General features: G+C 41.2%; 1 protein-coding gene across 3 annotated transcripts in view; it reads left to right on the top strand.

Moving 5' to 3' along the window:
• The window catches only part of DGCR2 (DiGeorge syndrome critical region gene 2), a 44,879-nt gene extending 21,374 nt beyond the window's left edge, over nt 1–23,505 (top strand). Inside the window, exons 3-10 of one of the 3 annotated variants that reach the window (XM_051633919.1) lie at nt 5,183–5,310; nt 7,518–7,735; nt 8,671–8,747; nt 11,290–11,466; nt 12,424–12,627; nt 16,663–16,815; nt 17,485–17,721; nt 18,506–23,505. In XM_051633919.1, coding sequence (XP_051489879.1) covers nt 5,183–5,310; nt 7,518–7,735; nt 8,671–8,747; nt 11,290–11,466; nt 12,424–12,627; nt 16,663–16,815; nt 17,485–17,721; nt 18,506–18,747 — 1,436 coding nt within the window. In that variant the 3' untranslated portion in view covers nt 18,748–23,505. The remainder of the gene's footprint in view (nt 1–5,182; nt 5,311–7,517; nt 7,736–8,670; nt 8,748–11,289; nt 11,467–12,423; nt 12,628–16,662; nt 16,816–17,484; nt 17,722–18,505) is intronic. The other 2 variants (XM_051633920.1, XM_051633921.1) reach the window with 2 other exon arrangements.

Genomic DNA, 23,505 nt, shown 5'->3' with positions numbered 1-23,505 from the left:
TGTGAAAAACTATGGACCTTATAAAATTCTGGAAGTTAATGGAAGTCAATAGCTATGAGAATGTTTGGATTTACTCAAAAAGCACTGAAGGCTTCACTGTGGGAGTACTGGAGCATCCTCATTAGTAGGAAACAGTATTTGTGTCTTTGTTGGCTCAAGGTCTGGGATTACAAAGAATATTTGGTATATGGCTAGGATCTTATGAAAGTACCATTTTTTAGTATTTCTGATTTTGTGTTTGGGGTGTACATCTCACTGGACTGTCTGGCCTGACATGGTGAGAAGAACTTTTAAGTCAATAAATGAAAGGAGACACGTGGGAGAAACTTGATTCATTGCTATGTTTGTACACGGGGAGGGGAGAATAACATACATTAATACTAGAGGGGGGAAAGATGGACAGCATAGAGAAGAGAAGTATTCTACTTGATGAGAAGAGTAATTGGATAAGTAATTGGTGGAAAGGCTGTGCTCAGTAAAACAGCCAGAAAGCTGGGTGTGTCATTTAGGAAAGAACTGAGATATTTGTGCAGTAATGCAAGGAGTGTAGCCAGCAAACCAGAGGAACAAGAACTACTGGTGTAGGATGTAAAAACTCTATTATACTTGTAACAAAAAATTGGTGGGATATTGTTGTGACCTGAAATGGGTGTTGAAGGGCAGGTGTTATGCAGAATTGTCAAGAATAAGGAAGGGTTAGTGTGCATCTGAATGGCATGCTGGAGGAAGGAATGAAAAGGAATAGTATGAATGAAAGTGAGTCTGAGGGCAGAGTGAGTTTTGAAGAGCATGGTTCTCTTGTGTGGGGAAAGCAAGATATGTGTGACCATTCGTAGCAGAGACTGTGTCCTGAGATGTTGATTGGGGAGCTAATGCTAATAAAAGTAGCACATAGTTGTACTCAGGAGTTACAGGTTTCTTCTTTGGCCACTGAATTAACTAGGTATGATGCAGCTTTACATTTAGAAAATACCTTGGATTTAGATGAGCAATCATTAGATGATTCAGCTAAATTTAAGTATGTTTTAATTAAGATTCTTAATATCAATAAAGGCAGGCTGAACACTAAAAGAACTAGTTAGTGAAGCCACCTGGACTTGTGAAACTTGGGAATTAAAATACCTTTAAATTAAAAGGTGTGAAATCTCTCTGAAGCATGAAAGGAAGCTTGCAAGAAAGGGCTCTGAATCCAGTTGGGAAGCTTGTTGCTTTTCAGCCTTTGAGCTACTAATGGCATACTCCAATGTGAGCAACTTGGGAAAGATCAATGACAGTGAATTAGGGTTTTGTGGTGGTGATGGGGTTTGTTTGGATGACTACTTAGTCATGTTGCTATTTTCAGAGGTTTAATACAAAGCCATTGTAAGTTATTTGCCACTGTTGGCTTAGTTCAGCTTTTTTAGGCCTGATTTCGCTCATGTTAGTATCAAAGTGCCTGTTAAAATCAAAGGATCATTTTTAATACATCAGTTTGGTAATGTTGTTGTCTGAAGTGCAAGAAACACCCCGAACTCTTAAGACTTTTTTTTTTTTGTTAGAATAATTTCTTCTGGCATTTCTCAGTACTGTTTGCTAGACCTGCTTGGTCAGAAACATGAACACTGGAAAGTTTCAGTGGACTGAATTCTTAGGGTGTTTTTCCTCCCTCACCTTGAGGCCATATTCAGCCCTGGACAGCTTGACCGTGGTGGTGGTCCTGGGGCAGCAGTGGCTGGCAGTATCATGAGCCGTCCTGCAGTTCCATGGTGAACAGTATGATTTAATGTGTCTTTGAGGCTGGGAGCCTGATTTAATACAGAAACAATCTTGCTAGGAGGCTAATTATAAATGCTCATCTTGAGCGATGTCATCTTGTATGTTGTTCTTAAGGACTTCCCCAGATACTGTATCAGGAAGAAATGTGTAGACTTGGAAGTCACTTGCCTCACCACAGACACATTAGCTGAAGTCTCCTTTGTGGAGCCAGCTGGAGGTATGGCCAGTGAGCAATAAAGCAGCAGCTGCAGCACTCTGTTTTGCAGTCATTATAAACAGCTTTGTGTTTTGTGTCACCAAGGATATTGTGTTTGGTTGTTTTGTGCACTTTTTAGTACACCTCCTTTTTTGTAAAGCTAGATGATAATGATAAAAACCTCTGATAATTTCCTCACCTTTTCTGAGCCCTTGCTGAACTCCTGTATGATGCATCCTTTTCACTCTGGTGTTTATAAGCTCTTTGCTCTTGTCTCTTTCTTTGAACAGTGCTCAGCACAGCAGGATGCTGTTCTTGGTTGGCATCTGTTTCCTAGCTTCATATAATTGATAACACAAAGTGTGGAGCTGCTTGATCTGAAAAGAATCAGTTCTCTCTGGGGACTTCTGAACTGTATTTCCAAATCTTTAGGCACAAAACTGGATTTAGTCCTGAAGTTCTCTCACCTCTCAAATTACCAGTTGGAATTCTTTCCAAGCTTTAGTAAATAATATGCTGGACAGAAAATTTTAAGTTTAGGCATCAAGGCAGCTTTTTATCTACATTTTGAGAGTCTGTGTGCTTAAATGGGAGCAACTCAAATCTTGGAACAAGTAAGATGTGACAAGACATGGTTGCCTCACAAATAGTTGAATTTTGACATAACTTGACATAGTAATCCAGCCTTGTGAAGGGTTTGGCTTGAGTGACTTGTTTCCTGTGATGCTTTAACTCCGGAAACTAGTTCAACTTCCCAGATCCCAGTGTTCATCCCTTTGAGTCCTGAATGCTTTTCATGGCATTCAAGTGACTTAGAGGCTTGTTAGCATCTCTTCCTTTATTGCCCTTGAAAAACTTGTCATCATTGCTTTTTTCAGAGACCAAAAATTCAGGTCAAATAGAAGCAATTTAATATTTGAAGAGCACCAGTTTATTAAGCAGCTGACAGTGTTGGGCTTGAAGGAGAAGTGACTTCTGGTGGCTGCTTTCTGCCTCTTCAGTCCTGCCTGGTTTCAGCAGTGAGTCTGCTGACACGAGCAGATGCTGGGGAAGGAACAAGTGTCCTGCTTCCTGGGTGAGGACTGATTGAACTTGCTTTCTGTGGAATCTGAGTGGCTGTTTTTCAAAGCATCTGGCATAAATTCCATCAATTTCAGAGGTTAGCCTAAGTAACCCTTTCTTAACCTTGGATGTTAAAACCTATGAACTTCTGGTTTATTCCCAGGGGAGGTAAATTGTTAAGTCCTTGTGGGTGTTCTCTTTAGCCATGGAGGGTCAGCCATATGGTGTTACATCTGCTCTCGCTTCTGAAAGAGAACTAACTCTTCCTACATGTGGTTCTCACTGGTTCTTTGGGTGTAAGTTGTTACCATTTAATGCCATGGAAAATAGAGGTTCCTGTGCTGAGCTCAGTTCGTCTCTGATAAAGCATTTGGTATCAGTTAGAGTTATTTTTAAAGTCTTACTATGTTTGCTTTTTTGGTGTCTCAATATCCCTCTGAAAATCATAGTGTAAATACTGCTGCTGAACCCTTAGGATAAAGAACAGTAAAATTCTAAAACTAAAAATAGATTGGCCTTTAAAGAATAAAAAATAATCACTGATCTTCACTGTCAAATAATTTTACCACTTTGTGTCCTTTGAAATATACACTAACTGAATTTCTTGGCAGTAACTTCTTGCCTGTGATAAAGTGTATTCTAATATTGAACAGTAGAATTACTGCTTTATTCCTGGAAGGCCACATGAGTGTATTATGCACAGCCATTTCTTAATGGGTGATTTCTATAGACATGTAATGCCTAGGATAACATGGTAATTAAATATCCCTTGCTTATCCTATTAACCCAGGGCAAACTCAGTCTGCTAGAGGCAAAAATGAATGCAAAGCTATTCTGCTGTTCCTGGGCTCCAGCTAGTGATATTTTTCTTTTGACTCATCAGTGCCAATGTTTTGTTCCAAGGAGTGCATTGTTTGATGGTGGGTGTTCTGAAGGTCTTTTCCCCCAGGTAATACACCAGTCTCCAACTCTGGGTTTAAATTATCATCAGATTGTGGTGGACTTCTTGCTTTGTAAAGCTAATCTGAAAGGAGAAAGTGTTATTGACATAATCTTGAATGTGTTTCAAACAGATGTAGTTAAATCTGTTGAAGACAACTATGTAGGTCCTCTTTATTTGGGACCATAACTGGTTTATTTGGCTTAGCTGGGCTAAATAGAGCTGATCAGCTTTAAAGGAAAATAAGCTGATTTTTTAACACAGAAATGAATGTCTGCATAGCTCTTAATGCTGGTTAAACTCTATTACCTTTAATAACAGCCAGTAGCATTCAATAACATACTAGTAGATATTGTTAATGCTTATGTTCTTGGGTTCTTTTTTTTTTTTTCCTCTTTTTAAGGGTAATTCCTTGTTTCCAGAGAATTCTTTCTTGTTGCTCAAAGGTTTCTCCCCACCACCATGCCAGGCTTTCCTGCTTATGATTTTCTGGCTACAGCACATCCTGCAGCATCTGCACCTGAGTTGTGTGCTCTTCATTTACTCCTGGTAGGCATGTGGAGCCTCCCAGTCCCTTCTCTGGAATGACATCTTGCACTATGTTCTTCCTAAGCTATTGAATCCCATTGTCATGTACACCTGTTAGAAGCCCTGGCACTGAGATGAAGATGTCTGTGTATTTTGTTTCAGAAATAATGAACTAACATTTCCTGTAGAAGCTTGAGAGTGAAAGAAAAACCTTGTTCTTCAGGATGAAGATAGGCTTCCTTCCCTGGTTTTAATTTTGTCCTAGATCTCACAGAATTGGAAAGTGTATTGAGGAAGATATCTTTTATCCTTGAACATGCACTGAGAAATGAAGCAGCTGGAGAGTGGGTAATTCTGTCAACAGGAGCAGATCAAATGCACCGGGGATGATGCATTTGCTGCAGCAACTGAAACGATGATTGTGAAGTCCTGTGTACAACTGCAGGTTGTTGAGAATTGGCCAAAATACTTAGCTCACTCTGCAAAACTCATGCAATGGCCAGTTGGTTCTTTTCAATTGTAGGTATTTCAGTTACATGCTAAAATGGCCGAGCTGTTACTGCAGGGATCTACCATCTTTGTGCACCTGACTGCGTGTTATTTATACATCTTGAATTGAAACCCAGAGAAAGTCTAATAAAATGAAGTCTGCCTTTGCTGGCATCTTTCCCCAGTACTGACTATTCCTTCTGGTTGGACAGGCTTGACAGGGGACCAGCGAACTTACCATGGGAAGGAGAATGTGGACTCCAGGCACAGTCGAGGGAGAGGAGGAGAGACAACCCGCTTCCACACTGTCAATGTGGCACAGCCTGTCCGATTTAGCAGTAAGTTGCAGACTGGAGAATCTGGGCCATCTCTGCTAATTAATTTAGCAATTTAGACTAATTTTTTTTTAAGGATCAGTTAATACTTTTTTATGTTACGAGGCTTTTTGACCAGGTTTTTTCAGCTGCAGTGTTTTTTAAGGCTTTTGTACAGTTACGTGTGTCCTGTAACATTGCATAGTTTATATAGCAGGCTAATACGTGCAAAACCGTCCTAATTCCCTAGTAATCCTATTTATGTGAAACCAGAGTTGTAGTTTTCTGCTGTAACTCATTGCAATTACAGAAAACTAGGATCATGGTTTAGGTGATGGTTTCAACCTGCAGCAGGGGTGATAGTCTACCTCATGTCTTGATGTGAGGTTGCATGGAGGATAGTTCTGGAAAGTGGGGGAAAACCAGAATTGATTTATTTTGTTTGAAGTAATATTGAAAATGATCTTGCACTATTATTAGTTAATTAAGTGCATCTCTGATATTCTGAGTTTTGTATCCTTTAAAATAGGAAAAATACTGTTTAGGGAGTTTGAACTTAGGAAATTCTTCACTTGCTTCTCTGCAGAAAAAGTCTATCAAGGAAGGATGTAGCACCTGAACTGGTTTCACCGTGTTGCTTCCATCAGTCAGGAGTCTTCAAAAACACCACCTGCATCACTGCTAGTGCCACTGTTGGCATCCTAGTCCCAGCTTTATCTAAAGAGATAGAAATGTCCTGCAAGTGTCCTTCCCACTGATTGTAGCTCATAGTGACTACTGAATCTCTCCAGGCATAGAGCATTCTTGCTCTTATCTTGATTCCCTCTGCTCCAGGGATCAGCTGGCAATGTGAGACAGCACTAATAAGCCTTGGGGGGAGGGATGGGGCAGGTTAGGAAGAGGACATGGGGGAAGATAGTATGGCAGTAGTAAAGTTAGGAACAATTGCATTGGACTGCAGTGATCTCCTGAAAAAACCTCAAGTGATTAGCAAATGTAAAAATTCACCTTTTTTATAGAGGTATTTTATAGAGGACAAAAATGCTTATTAGATAGGTATTTTGATTTGTTATACATTTCAGTGGCTAAACTGTTATGTTAGTGCAATTTGTAGAGGACAATAAAGCCATTTAGAAACTGATACAGCAGTATCTAAAACGCTCTGCAGTCTGATACTGTGTTCTGTCCCATCTTAGTGATGTGAGCAGTAAATCTTAAAAATATCCCATTGCTTCTCAAGTATAAAGGAAGAATGAGGAAAGATACTGAAAGGGCTTCAAATCTAAGTTTTAGGTTATTATTTAGTGATAAAGATCACTGTTTCTGAAGGGAATCAACAGTGTTGAGGAATAGAGAGGCTTGAGAAGAGAAACTCTGTGAATGCATGCAATGAACATATAACAGTTTGTGAATTTAAATTTCCTTTCCTAGTTGTTGTGCAGAATTAATTTTGCAAATGCAGGTGCTAAAATCATATTTCATGTCTGTTTTAAATTTCCTCAGCCTGCCTCTGTGATTCTCCCTATTAGTCACCCCCAAGAATGCCAGTCATCGAAAGCCCATGGGCCTGTTTCATCCAGAAATGCCTCAAGGCTTTTGTTGCATATTCCCTCAATTTAGTTACAGTGGTTCATACTGCGACCTTCTTGTTTCCTAAAGGTCCACTTTGCAGTGACGTTTTTCCAAAGCAAACAACAATTGCCCCAGAACCCTCATCATCTTTAGTGATTGATTATTTGAGTGCAATTGTCTGAACACTCCTTGAGACTGTTTGTAAAAGTAGGTTGAAAACTTTGCAGCAAGTTGGATGCATTGCTAACTCCCTGACAGAAAGAATAATTAAATTGGCCTCCTGTTTTTAGTTCCTTCTTCTTGATGTTTGAGTTGGATTGATCAAACTGATTTGATTTATAAAGATGTGCAGGGAAACACCTTCCACAGTAGATCATTGGTCTTAATAAAAGACTTTAAAGGCTGTCCCAGTGCAGTATAAAATTGCTAGGAGTTGCATCTTTTTTAAGACTTTAAAATTATTTTTTATTTGTCAAAAGCTGTAGTAAAATCAATCTTCTGTGATCTGTAATGCACACATGACCTGGTGAGGTGAAGTATGTAGAGTATGTTGTGTGTACACATCCAAGTGATTATGCATTGCATTGTCATAAACTGATCAGGATGCATTATCTTGAAGATCCTAATTTGGGGGGAATGGTTTCCCTTCTGTTCTTCATGTTTCCTAGGAAAGTGCCCAACAGGGTGGCACCACTACGAGGGCACAGCCAGCTGTTACAGGGTGTATTTAAATGGGGAGAACTACTGGGATGCTGTGCAGACATGTCAGCGAGTGAATGGATCCCTTGCCACCTTCACTGCCGACCAGGAGCTGAGGTTCATCCTGGCACAGGAGTGGGACTTGGAAGAAAAAACATTTGTAAGGAAGGACCAGCGTAGGTGAGTAGGAGGGAGAGGACAAAGGTCTCCTGTTACACAAGAATGGTTTCTCTGTGATGCAAATGCTGGTAGTTCAGTTTGCTAAGAAAATATAATGGTAAAATTGACTTCAGGTTACTAACCAGTATGAGCATGCTGGTTGAGTGTTTGGCAGTGGCCATCAGTATTTCATCTTTTGATTACCAGATATGCTACATTTCATCAGAATCTTTATATCTTTGGACTGTCTCAGCAACATACTCATGTAGGGAAGATGGATTTCACAATGACTGCTGCCCTACCTTGTGTAGAAGTAATTCTCTTAAGTTTTTCAACAAAATTTTTGTTACTGTTGAGTACCAGTAGCTCTAACAAAGACTGCAAGATTGAGATAAGAGCTACATGAAGAGCTATTTTGAGTTGCAAGAACTATGTTCTCGTTGCTTTAGGTATTTCATTTTGTTAGTTCACAGCAGACATAATTCCTTTTTTTTTGCCTGTGGGTTTTTGTCAGTCTCATGGGCTGCCATGACAGATCACCAGCAGAGGTTCAGTAATGGTGTATCTGTCTCTGGAGAGTTAGGTGGTTTGATCTGGAACAGTCTGACATAAGCTGGGTACGTTTATAAAATGTTTGACTTCTGGATGCTTTTGTGTGTTTTTTGGGTTTGAGATGCTGATGTGCTGCTATAACAACAGAATAAGGTGCTTATTATGAGTAGAAATAAAAGGCACAGTGAGTTATCACTTGTAAACACAGAAAACTACTGAGTGTTTTCCTCTGTTCCTCAGCTTTAGTGTCTCTATCTACATTGCCAGTATGGGGGCTGAAATATTCAGGAATAAGTAATCAGAATGTTTATTTTAATTATAAAGGTAGTAGAAAGTTCTGTGCAATTTATTTTGTTAGTGTATTTTTTTCTTGTATCTTAGATTCTGACTTGATTTTTTTATAGGTTCTGGGTTGGGTACCAATATGTGATCACCAATCGAAATCACTCTCTAGAAGGTCACTGGGAAGTAGCTTACAAAGGTAGGCATCTCAAACTAGTACTTAATCAAATGGCCCATGAAAACTGTCTCAAAGCATGAACATTATTTGCAAGAACAACATATTTTAGTGATGGTGTTAAAATAGTGTAGGGGAACTGCTTTGCTTTGCAGGATCAAAATGGAAGAGTTTCATACTCAACACGTCTTATTTTCAAGTGTAAGAAGCTTCATAGTTTTTTCACATTGATGTCTTTGTGGAAGGAACATGTTTTTCAGTCTATTTGGGCTTTCCTCTTGATTGAGCTCAGGAAAAGGAAACTACTTAATAGAACTACTCATGTTCTTTGTGGGAATGGCTAGATGAACTGCTGATTCCTGATTACAACATTAGCACAAACTGGCATAGGATATTACGGGGTTTTAGCTTTTTAAAAATTGGTAGATTTTTATATACTGGAAAAAAAAAAATCCTGAATTTTGAGAAATTACTCAGATTTTTTAAGTTTTAAGATACTTCAGATAGTTTGCTTAAAAGAAGATAAGATTTGCCTAATCCCAGAAATCCTTTTTATACAAAAAACTGAATATCAATCTGATAGGCATCACTGGCTGAACTTCAGTTGCAAAACAAGCAGCTCCCTCTGCTGAAAATGCAAAGTTGTGTTTTTGTACCTTCTGACTAATTCAGTGGAAGGTTTAGTTAACTTTAAAGACATTATATAAACTCTTATGTGTAGAACTGGATGTCTAAGTGCTGTACTAGTCTAGGTAATGGAAAACTTAAAACAAAGGGGTGTGTTTTCTAAGTATCAGCACTGTGAATTCAGTGTAGCATATGAAAGCTAATCTGGAGTTTTCTTCTCACACACATTTTTCAGTGATGGAAAATCTGGAAGGAAAGCTGTCCATTAGGTACAGATGCATAATTATGAACAGGATTTTGCTGAACAGATGGATCTCTGAAACGGCTTCTTTTGACACATGAGAAGTAGTAGAACCCTGCATAACTTTCTAATGATGGTGCTTGTTTACTGTGCTGCCGTGCACAGAAGTATTTTTTGTCATTTAAGTGAACAGAGTTGACTGAATATTGAGAGGAAACTGTTCCTTGTGGAAGTAGGAACATTTTCATTAGTTCCCTGAAATAAACACCTAAAGATGCAGGGGAAAGGGAGAGAGGAAAGTCTGAGTTTTTCTCATAATTGGGGTTTCTGGTCTGGACAGAACAGTTTATAGAGGTAGATTTCTCCTGTGAAGTCCAAGGTAAAAAAAACCCAAACATCCTTAAAAGAGCTTTTCTTTGCTCTTTGGAGATTTGACTGCACTGCCATCTGCTGACAGATGTTTGCAACCAGGGAGGCATAAATTACAGAAAAATCATACCTGTTTTTGTTGGAATTTTTATTTAATTTGATGCATTATATAAATGTAAGCCTCCTCAATATAATATATTCTTGTATTTGCAAGTTTTCTATTTAACAAACTATGTGTGATAAAGTACATAACTGTACATAGTAGCATTCAGTAGCTTCTGAAAAATTTTACATTGACTTGTAGTGAGGCAGACTGAATTCCTCCTATCTGTTTGAAAAGTGATTGAAGTTTCTGTAGTTTGGAAATTAAAATCCATTAATGGGAGATGGGGAAGGTAAGTACTCAAAAAAAAAAAAATAGCAGAACCAAGTTGTATTTTTAAAAGAATAAAAAAAAAAAACATCATACTTAAGTGTTTGAAAGGACCACCATGTGCAAAGGCTGTGCTGACTGTCAGAGCTGGTAAAAGCAAATGTTTAAGCACACAGATTTGTGAAGTAGGCTCTGAAAACATACAGAATAGGGTAATGTTCACAGTTGCTGTGTCTTGGTCTCCCATTAATTTCTGCAACTTTGCGTACCAGCAGATTTAACAGTGAAGCCAGACAGTGGTCAGAAACAACAATTTAAAAGTTACCAAATGCCCTCAACACCTCTTGCACTCTTTGGAACCCATCACGATGCAGTCTCTTCACAATGACATGAGCTGGAAGGACCAAGCAGTCCTTACTGGCCCCAGCAGCAGTGCTGCAGCCTTGTTTTTGATCTAGCACTCCTCTGCACTCTGGAGGAGGAGCATGAGGCGTGGGGGTGCAGCTCTGCAGTGTGCTGCATGTGGCAGATTTGCACACACACCTTTGGGAACACTAGCAGGTGCTTGGAGGGCCAGGTACCAGCTTGGCAGGGGTTCTTGCTCCACTAGTAGCAAGCATGGCCAAGCTCAGTGTTGTTTGAAGGGGTGCATAACTATTGGCAGGCAAACCCCGTAGGACTCTGGAAAACAGCACTTGTAGAGGTATCAAAACATCACTCCTACTGGTGCAGAATGACAAAATTACCCAATACTTTGAAAATAGCAGCCTCTTCTCTGTGTGAGTCACCCCTTCCCTCCGTGCTGTTTGCTGTCCCCCAGAGGGATGTTGCTAATGGAAGCTAAAGCTGGAGTAGCCCTGTAGCAGAGCTGCTGTGTGTGAAGTGAGTGACATAACAGAGCCTTTCTAAAGCTTTCCATACCTGCAGGCTGCTGATAGCAATGCATCTTGTTCTAGGCTCTTCAGAAGTCTTTCTACCCCCTGACCCTATCTTTGGGACTGCTATGTCTGAAAATGAAAACGTTCTTTGTGCCCAGCTTCAGTGTTTCCATTTTCCTACCCTCCGGCACCACGGTTTGCACAGCTGGTATGCTGAAAACTGCTATGAGAAATCTTCATTCCTCTGCAAAAGGAGTAAGTTCAGTCTTAACTGTATTGAGTTTTTAAACATGCATATAACAAATAGGGGGAAACAGTTATCCTTTCTACTTTTTGTGCTCAGTGAGTTAAAAAAAAAAAAGAAAAAGAAAATAATTGATGCTAGGAAGAACACTTAATTGTGAGGAGGGTCAAGAGTTGAACAGATTCCCAGGGAGGTTGTGCAGCCTCTATCCTCAGAGGCTTTTACCACCAGATAAGCTAAATTCCTGAGTGACCTGTGGGATGTCCTAGCTGACCCTGCATTGAGCAGCAGATGGAGCTGGAGACCTCCGCAGGGTTTCTTCCAGTCTGACCTTTGCTCTACAGCCAGCTGACCTGTTCATGGGGTGGAGGGGAGAGGCCACCCTCCCTGAGCAGTTTTCTTCAGTGCTGCGTTCCTCCTCTCTCATTTTGGTACCTGCTTTTAGGTCAGTGGGAAGAAAGGACAGTGGACAGAAGGCACCTAACCTTCCTCTGCTGGGCAGGGATCAAGATGCAGCTAGGGCAGTGGAAGTATTGTTGCCTGGCTTCCTTTTTCAGGCCTAGCATGTGAAAACTACTTCAGGTTTGGTCCAGAGAGGATCCAGCTTTTCCTAAGTACCAGGAGAGAGGGAGGGAACTGCAGCAGGCATTGACAGTGAAGCTTAAACTTCTCAGGCCACTTGCTTCCCAGAGTCTTGGAGAGGATGCCTGAAAGTGTGTCAATTCCATTCAATACTTAAACCTCAATTTGTCTATTTTGAGCAGTAAATCATCCCTGTGTGCCTCCAGAATATCCATTACCTTCCCCACTCCTGGGAGATCCCTTTTCAAAGTGGCTTTAATGTAACAGCTTGGCTTTTAACTGGTGGTCTGCTGGTGGTTACAAATCACTTAAGGTGACAGGATAAACTGGACTCCATTCGGACAGGCCCACAGACACTTGGATAATGATGTGCATGTCTCTTCTAGGCCAGACTTGCGTTGATATCAAAGACAACATTGTGGATGAAGGCTACTATTTCACTCCAAAGGGGAATGATCCCTGTTTGAGCTGCACGTGTCACAACGGTGAACCCGAGATGTGTGTGGCTGCCCTGTGTGAGCGGCCCCAGGGCTGCCAGCAGTACCGCAAGGACCCTAAGGAGTGCTGCAAGTTCACCTGTTTGGACCCAGGTAAGAGGTGACTTGCTGCAGTTTTGTCAAGAAAACTGAGTTCACTGCTCGACTTGGCTGTCTTTGGGTATTACTTTGTTTGAGATGATGCATCCTTTCAGTGCCTCAACATTGCTGGGTACAAATGCCCTGTGGGGAAAGATGTCAAATCACAGGAAATTAAACACTTCAGACTGTGGCTGGAAATAATTAGTTATCCTTGATGCCTCTTATATAGGAGAAGCAGGAGCTTATTTTCTGTATGGAGTTTGACTCTTCTGTGGATTTTTAGTAGAGTGTCTTGCATGGTTCCTTTGTCATGTTTAGTTGTCATGAAAAGAAAATACTTTTCTCTTGAGCACTAATTAAGCATCTTTTTCTGGATGTGAGCATTTATGTGTGTGGAAGTTTGCACCCAGGGATCATGAAGGAAGCAAAGTTTGTGAATTATATAGAGTTTCAGTAATAATCAGGATGTGCAACCTTGCTTACTGGATTTGGCATCTCTCAATGCAGCTTCTTGTTTTGGATCAGTAAAATCTTCAGCTGCCTGTGAACTGTTTGTCAGTCACCATTTAGGGATGTAGATTTTGAGGGGTTATTTTTCTGTAAGGAGCCTTGTGAAAAGAAATTTATCTTACTTGGAATTTACTGTGAGGGTGGTCAAATACTGGAGCAGATTGCTTGTGGAGATTCCATCTGTGAGGATATTCAGCCCCCGATTGGACTCTGTCCTCAGCAGCCTGCTCTACCTGAAGCTGCTTGAGCTCGGGTTAGGCTAGATGATCTCAGGTTGTCCCTTCTAACCTCAACTGTCTGTGATACTGTTGTTTCCTGTATTTTAAAATAATCTAAACTTATCTGAGTGCGATAAGAAGCTACTGGTAGAGTTAGGTTAATGGTTGGTAGAATTGGGTTAAGGTTGGACTCAATGATCTTTAAGGTCTTTTCCAACCAGAAGGATTCTGTGGTACTGTTCTGAACTCCTATGGAAAACACAGAAGGTCAGCCCTTCTTGTCAGAGGCTTTTATTTCAGTATGCTACAAAAAAAGAGTGCTTACTGGCTTCTGAATTCACAGGTTGCCTTATTTGTTCTGACTGTGGAAGTTAATTATTAAAGGCCCCTGACCCCTCCTTGCTGCATTTGTGTTTGTTCTGAGGGCCGAGCAGATGTTGCAGGTTGGTCGGTGAAAGAGTGGGGAGGAAGCAGGAGTCTTCCTCCCACTCTTATCAGCAGAGTTAAGACTTTGTCTTCCTTTTTTTTATCTTCAGGAAGAGTGTCAGCAAAGCATCATCCAGCAGACAGGATAAGATGGCCTGGGATAACCTCGTGCAGTGTTCTTTAATCCTTGCTTTTTGCTTTGGGCTTAACTATTTCATGAATACTGATTTGAAGAGTGTATTTTACCACATCCTTTCTGATCCTTAAGCTCTTCTTTCTGTACTGATGCTAAATAAAACTGTTTCATTATACTCTTGCCTGAAGTGTTCTGGTTTTTTTAGTAACTTAGTTTTTGAGAGAAGAATCATCAAGCAGTTGTCAAACTTCCTTTATAATGAAGTTACTTCAGCTAGTGATGAACACTGAAGTTTTTTAATTTAGCATTTCAGTTTTCCTTCTGGGTGTTTATCAATGACTATTCCAGATGACAAAATTAATTACTTTCTTTAATCAGCATGTATTTATCTTTGTTCAGTTCTTACATATATCTTTCCTAAGCTCTGTTGCAAAGGAAAGAAAACAGTTTACTAATCAACAGTAGGTAAATTAATCACCCATTGAGAAGCTGGGTGGAAATAAATCCTGCTGTTGGGTTGGCAGGTAATCAGCTCTCACAGTGTGAGTGGGTGAGCAATGATTACAAGTGGGTAAGGAATATTACTCAAGGACTTAGTAGTAGGGGAATTTGTCAGTGGTAGGAGTAAGCTGAGGAATCACAGCTTGAAAGATGCTTCTTCTCATTTAGTTGAAGATAAATAGCAGAGGAAAATCTTTCATGTATTGGTGCTGAAACTGAAGTAGTCTGTCTATTGCTGCTCTATACATATGGTAGAAATAATTTTTCTGTGTGGCTCTTGTTTAGACACATGTGAAACTCTTACTTTTTAAAAGTTAATAAAAGAAATAAAATAGTTTGAAAGAGCTGATAGTGCAGAAGCTTTTCTATTGACCAAACTGATGCAGTTATGGGGCTTTGCTAATGTATTGAGTGTAAAACAGCCTTTCTGAAATAATCTGTTCCTATTTATGTGGCTTCAGACTCTCTGTGATGGCCTACCTTGTTCTGTGCAAGCTGGGTCTTTGTCTTTTTGTTAATCTAGGACTTCATGTGACAACAGTTTATCCAGCCAAACAGGTTGCAGGTTAGGAGCTCTCACAGGCTGGGTGCTGTGTGAGAGAGGCCCCAGAAGGTGCAAGAACTGCAGCTGGATCTGGCCTAAAGAGAATGGAAGTTAGAGTTTCTGCCTACAAGGTTGTGTCGTGCTTTACTTAAGTCTCTTTATTTAAGGCAGTTATTAGCACTAATTTATGATCTTAATGAAATCGGCTTTGCCATAATATGGAGGAGGAACAGTGGCAGGCCTGTGGTGTTCAGGAGGGCGTGTTGGTTGGTAGGTGTGTGACTGCTTCGGTTTAAGCTCTGACAGTGAGAGTTGCTGAAAGGTTTGATAGCACAGAGCCTTTTGTGCTGCACAGCCAGATTTGAGAGGGTGTAATGTTCAAGCTCGATGTATAGTGCCCTATTAAATGAATTTCTTGTTGTCAAGAATGTGTTACGTGATAGATGCCAGCCTGTTAGCCACGTACTTCAGCAATGTATAAATTAGGTGGATTTTTCTGTTACTAGTGTTTGTAGCTAGTCAGTATGTAGAGTTTTTGTGAGGCTTTTGGCTTTCTTTTGTAAGGAGTCTCTGATACAGCGTTAGCTGCTGTTAGTGAAAGGAAGAGTATTGAGCAAGCACTTGCAGGTGTGGTGGGTGAGGGAAAGGAGAGGTGGCCAGGATCTGGTTGGTGGCTCTAGGTGGTGGTTGGGTGAGGGGCTCCTACCTGGTAGCAGTTGTGTCCTCCAGCAGTAGGTGACCAGGTTGTTTAGCCACTCTGTTTCTTACCCACACCTAACCTGGGTGTGTTTCTCATTCAGAGCTCTCTAACAAGAAATTGATGCCAAGAACACAGCAAAGTCCTTTTTAATTAATATTTCTTTGTGTGGAGTATCTGAGTGTGCACATGCTACTTAAGTGTAACCAAGTGTGATGAATTGAACTGTGAAGAATTAACACCTCTTATGTCTGACACTGGGTAGAACAGTGATAATTTGCTCACAACAGCCTTCCAATGTGTGGTCTGGGTAGCAATGATACAGAGCTCTCAAAAAAAGTCCCAAGCTCATGGGTCTTTTTTCACGTTCTGCCACTTGTTTCCGTGTAATTCTATTGAAAGATTCCTATTTACTGTAATCTTTTCAGTTCCTGAAGGATGATTGTAATTTTGATTCACCTTTTTAGTATTTTTAGTTGCTGTCACTTAATGGTACCAACCAGTGTACCAATGACACATGGAATTTAGATTGTCACATCTTAATTACCATGTTGAGAGATTTTGTTGTTGGAAATGTCGAAGTTAAGATCCAGAAGTTGTGTAAAAATAGTGTGTGGAGAGGTCACTTCTCAGGCCTTTCCCATAGCTTCCAGGCCTGCTGTCATCTTCAGTGTAGTATCTTCAGCAATGCCAGGGAGACAAGGGGATGTGCAAAATAGTGTTAACCTTTCCTTTTTCTCTTGTTCAGAGACCTGAAGCCTTCAACATTTTGTCCCTACTGCTGATGAAGATATATTTAGAATCATTTAGGTCTTGTGGCAATAACCTGATGATTTGTAATTTCCTTACATTTTTAAATATGGTGACATGTCAAGCCAGGCTAATGAATCTCTGCTTCACCTCTCCTTTTATCTCCCTAAATCTCTGCTTTATCTCTCCCTTACTGGAAAAAACATCAAGAAAAATGAGTCTTGAACAAAACTAACAGGCTCCTTTTATCTGTTTTATGCAACAGATGGCAACAGTTTGTTTGACTCGATGGCGGGGGGCATGCGGCTGATCGTCAGCTGCATCTCCTCCTTCCTCATCCTCTCCCTGCTGCTTTTTATGGTCCATCGGCTGCGCCAGAGGCGGAGGGAGCGCATCGAGTCCTTGATTGGGGCAAACTGTGAGTAGCCTGTGTCTGTAACAAGTCTTGGTCTGAGTAGTGTGTGTGCTTCAGAATAAAGAGAGCAGGAGAAGTAGACATCTATGAAAAATGTCAGTGGAAGCCTGTTTATCATTCTCGTCAGTACTGTGCTCAAGTGTAGCTCTGTGCTGGCTGCGTGAACTGGTAATGATCTGTACAAGTTCTAGGTCTCTCTTCCACTCCATATTCAAAGAAAAAAACTTTTATATTTACACTTATCTGGTGCCTCATGCTTATTATTGGCAGATGGATGTACATAAAGGTGAGAAATGTCATGTTCTTGCTTGACTGTGCCTGTGTGTGTGTCTTAATAGATTCTTCAAACGTGAACTTTTTAGCCAATAATGGACAAATATTTTTTTCTTTAATTTTGAAATATCTTCTGGGTGTGAATGATCTCCTTAGTTTGAGAAGGTTAGATTCAAATTTAGATGTGATGCAGGACAAACAGGCTGGGAGCAGCTGGGTCTGAGTATCATTGTGTAGCTGCAGTGAGTTGACCTGTATAGATTGACTTTTTTAGGTCTTCAAGAGACATGAGTTCCTTGGGTGTGAAAACTGGAAAAAGGTCTCGAGATCTGCATTAAATTGAGGAGGAAAGCATGGGATAAATTGACTAACTTCTTTTTTCTTCTTCTCTTGAAATAGTGCACCATTTTAACCTGGGCCGCAGGATGCCTGGTTTTGACTATGGTCCTGATGGTTTTGGAACTGGCCTTACTCCACTGCATCTCTCAGATGATGGGGAAGGTGGGGCATTTCATTTCCATGATCCACCTCCACCCTACACTGCTTACAAGTATCCAGATATTCAACACCCAGATGACCCACCTCCTCCTTATGAGGCTTCTGTCAATCCAGACAGCATCCTTTGTTCCACTCCAGGTATGCAGACAATAACTTTTCTTTTCTTCCTCATTGCATTTTGGCCAGAGGGTAAAGTTGAGGGTTTTTTTTAATATATGTCTTAGTGACTGTGACAGGAAAATACATTTCATAGTATAATCTTCTATTTCTGCAGTGGAAAAGTCTCTTGTTAAAATGTATCATTAAGGTTGGTTGTTTTCAAAGGTTCTTTAAATTACTTAAGTTACAAGTGGAATCCATGCTACAGGCAGTTAAACTCTTAGACCTTGCCTGTTTTCAAGCCTTACCTTGGACAGGTTACCTGTTTACCTACTTTCCACTATGTTGGCACCTTTTCTGGGCTTTTTGAGATGGGTCTATAGAGATCGGTACTAAAAAGTAGAACAAATGTCAAGTAGAAGAGATTTTGAATAAAATATATCCAGTGTCTTCTCTCCTCCCCGCTTCCCACACCCACACCCCCCAAAAATTGACCAAAAATATCACTTTCTAATGATTCACCCGGTGTTATTCAGTTTTGCAGCTGCGATATTCATATCCTGTAGAAATCATTTCAATTTGGGATTTAGTAGCAGCCTATCTCATGAGATAAGTGAGCCTGATTAGAGCAAGTATCTTATTTATATATCAAAGTTTTATTTTTTGCTACCTAATTTTCCTCATTTGTAGTGTCATCTCTTCGTGCATTAATGCAAAACCAAGAAAAATTCAGGTCTTCCAGCAACACAGAGAGTGAATCTATTTGGGCACATGAAACAATACACTTCACGTCCTGATTCTGCTTGTTTTTTGTCCCTTGCAGATGGAGTTCTCCCTCAGACTGTGCAAAGCAGTCCTCCATCACTAGGAAACTGTGATGTATCCCCACAGCTTACAGAGGGGTCGCTTCCTCCCTCAGTTGGTCCTTCTCCAGTGGAGCTGGAAGACTCTGCTGACAGCAGCACCTTTCTGGTCCCTCCTGACACACCCCTCAATGAAAACCCGCCGGCAGAAACTCTGGCAGGCAGCCGGCCCAGCCACTGTTCCCTCAACACCATCGTGTGAAGGAGTGAAAGACCAACGGCTGGTCAGGAGTAGTTTTAGCAACTGTTTGCACAGACAAACACTTAATCCATGGTTTGGACTTCAGAAGGAATCTCCACTTCTTTTTCTGAACACGGCTTTTATGTTCTAGGTTTAGGATTGTGCCTCTCGTTTTTTTGGCTGTCGTTGTTCATTCACTAATCGGTTTGTCCTGTAAATATGGATTGCACAGCTGCTCTTTTTTCCTTTGGCTACGGAAAAGAGCGCAGGGAATTCTTTTGACTTCTAAGGAGGTGAAAAGTATGGGTAGTTTGTTGTGGTTTTTTTTTTTTCCTTAACCTGAGAGGAAACAAAATCGATGTCAGAAAAAAGCTGCTTGGATTTGACTGGATACCATTGGACCCAGGGAAGAGACAAGGGAAAAGGAGGGTGTGAGCAGTCACCATTCAATCAGTGGCTTTCTCTTGATTCAGTGCTACACATGGAAAAGGGAAGGAAGATGGAACTGCAGGGGAAGGGGCTGGGGTCTGTTTTACAGAGTGAGAACACTGGGGAGCTAAAACACATGCCGCCAAGTAAGAGTTACACAGTAAACAACATTTGTGTGTTTTGATCTGCCTTGCTACTTCCAAACACTGTAGGGACTGGAGGATGAATGATCTACACAAGGTGTGACAGGTGGCCACTGAGAAAACCAGAATTTGCAATTAGGATTATTTGCTGTTGGGAGCTGCAAAACCTCATCTTGTTGGGGAAACTTGTGGCCCATGAAAAAAACTGGGTCAGTGTAAGGCTTGTGTCCCTTCGGGAGCATCCTCACATGTTAGGTGGTTATGATCCCATAAGGAAGACTGAGGGTCTGTATTTTTTTTTGTAGTTTAACTCCCTTGCAGCAAACAGTTGTACAACACTGGCCTGGATAAAACACTATTCTTGCTTTTGTTATTGCATGCTGTATTTAGCATGTGTGTTCTCTCCCCTCCATTTCACTTCTTGATAGTTCCAGAGATACCATTTTAAAACAGTGATCAACAAGCACTATATGTGAGGATTAATTCTAATTGGACACTTGTTCCTTATCTGAGTCCTATAAATTGCCAGCCCTCTCCTAGGGCTTTCCCCTGTGCCTCCCAAACCATTTATCCAGGTCCCATGAGGGGTCAATGAGATTAGTGTACATAAATCAATAAAAAAGCAGTTTGCTTCAGTCTGGTATGTCATCTTAAATTTCCCTCTCAGATGGAACTCTTTAAAATAAGTTAATTTACTGATGGCAAAACGATTCATTCACTCCCTCACTACACCCAAAGTCAAGCACTGTTGGTTTTGATAATGATTGCAAAACAGTCTTTGCAGGTGATTTTAAGTTGTTTGGATTTCAGTGTGCAAATAATTTACCTTTTCCCCCATCCTCTTCTTGCCTCTGCTTCTCCTTGATTTACTGTAGCAGCAGATGAGAGGAATTATAAGGAATTTGTAAAGAGTGCCCCTCATGAGTCTTCTCCTGTTACCTTATGAAGGGCACAAGCCCAGAGGGACAGGGAGAAATGGGGGCGTGTACGTGATCTATTTTTCTAGTAATGATGACAAATCATACTCGTATGACAAATCCTAACCCACTGTTGTGGTTTCCCAGTGCAGCTGACTCTTTCCCCAATTAATATGCTGCTACTTTCTATTCTGTCTTTTGCCTGTAGGCTTATACTGTACTTGGGGATTGGTCTTGACAATTCACCTCCTTTTGCACAGAAAACTGTGAGTTTTGTTGTTGAGATCAGATCTGGTGTCTTGATGTTCAGACGCTTGCTGACGATCTTGAGTCCAGCAGAGAGAGCGAATCCCAGAGCCGCAGTCACAGCGGTCAGGGTTGGAAGGGACCTCTGAAGATCATCTAGTCCAACCCCCCACAGCTCTGGGGTGCGCTGCTGGCAGGAGGGGGGGAGGAAGCAGCATTGGGAAGCCGCTCCCCCTGGAGCTGTGCCAGTGCCTACAGCCTGCTCTCTGGTTTGACTGGCTCCAACAGCAGTGGGATGAAACGAGAGGAGCAGTTCTCCACCCTCGGGATCTCTTGCCATCTCCTCCTCTGAGCTCAAGCCCTGGTCTAACGCAGTAGATGGATAGCAGTAGTCAGAACCTTGCCTGCAAATGATTGAGCATTTCTGAAGTATGAAAATAAAGCGGGTTTTGTGCATTTTTGAGCACATTCATACGTTTTATACATTGTATGTACTGATTTTTCTTTAGTTTTATAGGTATGAATGCGTGTGTGCGTGTGTGTGTTTCTGGGTGGCTATATGTGTATATATATATATACACACCCATACATACTGTACGTAGATGGTAACCTTTGTGCTGCATCCAGCTAGCTGAAGCTAAGCACTGGGGTATACACTAGGCTCTTAGGGTTAATACTTCTCTCAAGCTGGCTACACTCTGTTGTAGGACAGGCTGTGATAGTGTACACTTCAGTAGGATGCAAAGTCTGTGCTACTAGGATCTGTTCCTGAAGAATATTTTGTTAGCAGTGCAAAATAGAAACCTCCCAATTTCTTTTGAAGCCAGATGGAATATTTGTTCTTTGTAGTATCCTAGCGCAATAACAAAAGGCCTTTTGGCTTGGTTTGGTCTCTGAAGCTGTGTTTTGTGGCTGAGGTGAACAGATACCTTACCTCACTCTTCTAATGTTGTGGGAATCAGTTTGGTTTGGGTTTTTTTTAATTCTACATTTGATTCTGTGGTGAATTTTATTTGAAAATAAGCTCTTTTACAACTGGCAACTTCATGGTGGCTCCTGGATGTAGCTATTCCAAATGGAGGCTGCTTTGTAGAAGCCTCAGTGTGATATTTTCCCCATTGCTTCTGAGCCTTTCCCACTTGTATATGGGCATGGAGGCTGCTATATTCTCTCTTTTCCCCATCCTTCTTCATTTTAACTGTAAACAAGGGAAGTTTTGCCTTGAACAAAGCAGCTCACTAAGTATGGTTCGTTTACCTCTTGGTGAGCTTCTAATTTGGCAATAAAATTGTAAATTTTTTCCCTTTTTAACGTGGCTTTTACATTCAATACTTTCTCTTGGAGTAAGAGCCTTTGTAGCAGATGACATCACAACTACTTCTGGACCAACTGGGGAGAAGTTAAGTTTTCTTGACAGCAGTTGACTCCTCAGCAAACCTTCCTTGCCCTGGGCAAGGTGACTGGTAAGCAGTTTGTCCTGACCACCAATTACAGAGGGGTGATGCTTGCCTGAGAAGGACCTTTCTGTTTTGATTGCCTTTAGATTGATGAGATCTCTGGAGTTACTTTTTGCATTGGTGTGTTCTTTTTTTTTTTCCCTCACCACCGTTCACTTCTCTGGATGTTTTTCTTACCTACTGATGGCATCCGAAATGTTCCTCCAGACCCAGCAGGGGAGATGACATTGCCACATCATTCCCAGCAGCACATGAGCAGAGAGTGTGTTTCTCTTGGGATGTTGTCATGAAGTCACAGCGCTCGGTTCTGTGCAGGGCTCGCACCCCCAGCGTGACCCCAACAGAACTACTCCCCGCATTCCTCACCCTTAGGTTGTGCTGTGGTGCCATATTGAGGCCTCTGCTGTTCCTTCCCCTCTGTCTGTCCTGGTGTTACCGTGCACAGTCTCACAGCAGCCTCTGATGTTTTCACTCTACTAGTTGCAGAGCGTTGTCATGTTAGGAGGACGGTGGGTTTCAGTCTGTGCTGGAAAATCAAAGCTGTCATTCAGATCTACAAAGAGCTTGTCTGTGTCATGTTCAGTCTGGTCTAGGTTTGAGCCTTGGGCTGTTCCTTTACCCATTCATGGCTGGACACACATCTAGAAGAATGAAGTAGGTGGCAGATTGTTTCTGAAGGCTTGATCTGACAGTTGGCGGGTGCTCTGTCTCCACGGATGTCACTGGTTACACGTCACTTGGGGAGAAAATGTTTTTGTCAGCAGTAATTACTGTTCTTTTCGCATCTAATGGTAAATTAATTTGAAGGTGTTTTTAAAAGACATTTTTATATTTCAGATGTGGCTTTTCAGTGGCGAAGCATTGAAGTTTTAATGTTGCCTCACACAATTCATTGTGTGTAGGTTTGGGTTGGGTTTTTTTCAGTTTTTTTCTCCCTTGCTAAGGACCACACAGTAGACAGAAGTGTCTTAAGTTCCACTTGCAAGTTGGGAGCTGGACCCTAAAAGCAGATTAGGGTAGGGGAGGCAAATCAAAGTCCATACATTTTGCTTCTGATGGTCCAAATGAAATGCACGTGTCTTTGGAACAGACATTTGGAGCAGTTCAGATCTGCTTCCCCTGGCACCCGCCCGCGTTACCTGCCTGCTGCAGTACCACAGCTTTCATTTCCCAGTACTGTGCACCTGGAGGGGTGAGTGGGTTGGAGTTGATGCCAGCCCAGAGGCCATGCTTGCAGGCTGCCCTCAGCTTGGGGCTGGCTGGTGCCTGAGAGGCTGTGAGAGAGAACCAGACACTGCTTTTTACCTTCTCCTGGAAAATCATTTTAGCCAGCGCTGCATTTGCAGGCTTCTCCTGTGTAGTTGGTTTGTGACTGGACTTAACTGTGGCAGTGTATAAAAGATTTTGATATTCTGTGAAATACCATGTAGAATTTAAATTTGATACTATAAGAATTCAGTCCCTGTGACACTGGTTTTTTTGTTTTAACTTCTTTCTTTGGGGTTGACACTAATATTTTTTTTTTTTCTCAAGATGCTGTGAGAAACATTTCATCCAAATGCCAAATAAACTGTGTTCTGTAAGAGA

The sequence above is a fragment of the Apus apus genome, chromosome 16 (genome assembly GCF_020740795.1).
Source record: "Apus apus isolate bApuApu2 chromosome 16, bApuApu2.pri.cur, whole genome shotgun sequence".
Taxonomy (NCBI): domain Eukaryota; kingdom Metazoa; phylum Chordata; class Aves; order Apodiformes; family Apodidae; genus Apus; species Apus apus.
The sequence above is the reverse complement of the archived record's forward strand: the minus strand, read 5'-3'. Positions and strand labels throughout refer to the sequence as shown.